Here is a 632-nt window from a genome sequence, read left to right as displayed (position 1 = left end):
CAGCAGCAGCAGCAGCAGCAGCAGCAGCAGCAGCAGCAGCAGCAGCAGCAGCAGCAGCAGGAGGAGGAGATGGATTTTGATCCGGAGAGACAAAAGGAGACAGAGAAGATAGCGTTGCTATCGAGAGAAAAAAGAGAGACAGATATATCTTTTTCTTTTTTTTCTTTTTCTTTATTTGCTGCTGTTTATGATCGTATTTGTATATATTCTCGTGTCTCTCCTGCTGGGAAGCAGCAGCTGCTGCTGCTGCAGCAGCAGCAGCAGCAAGGGGTCATCACTTGTATGCTAGCCAGCAGCAGCAGCAACTGTCTAGCTATGCAGCAGGCAAATATAAGCATCAACCTGGGGGGGAGACATCTCCCCCCTGCTGCTGCTGCGTTTGCTGTTGTACCAGACACAGCAGCAGCAGCAGCAGCAGCAGCAGCTGCTGCTGCTGCTGCTGCTCCTGCAGCAGCAGCAGCAGCAGGCGGAACAGCAGCAGCAGGAGAGAACAAGAAACAACTGAAAGATAGGAAAGACCCAGCAGCAGCAGCAGCAGCAGCATCCTCATCATCAGAAATAGAAACAGCAGCAGCAGCAGCAGCAGCAGCAGCAACAGCAGCAGCAGCAGCAGCAGCAGCAGCAGGGGATGC

General features: G+C 53.2%; 1 protein-coding gene across 1 annotated transcript in view; it reads left to right on the top strand.

Moving 5' to 3' along the window:
• The window catches only part of EMH_0049810 (uncharacterized protein), a gene marked incomplete at both ends in the record, with an annotated part of 7,280 nt that overhangs the window by 3,137 nt on the left and 3,511 nt on the right, over nt 1-632 (top strand). Inside the window, one exon of the mRNA XM_013496571.1 lies at nt 513-632. Coding sequence (XP_013352025.1) covers nt 513-632 — 120 coding nt within the window. The remainder of the gene's footprint in view (nt 1-512) is intronic.

The sequence above is a fragment of the Eimeria mitis genome, genomic scaffold, assembly GCF_000499745.2.
Source record: "Eimeria mitis Houghton genomic scaffold, Emh_scaff2173, whole genome shotgun sequence".
NCBI classification, from domain to species: domain Eukaryota; phylum Apicomplexa; class Conoidasida; order Eucoccidiorida; family Eimeriidae; genus Eimeria; species Eimeria mitis.
This window is presented reverse-complemented; position numbering and strand designations above follow the sequence as displayed.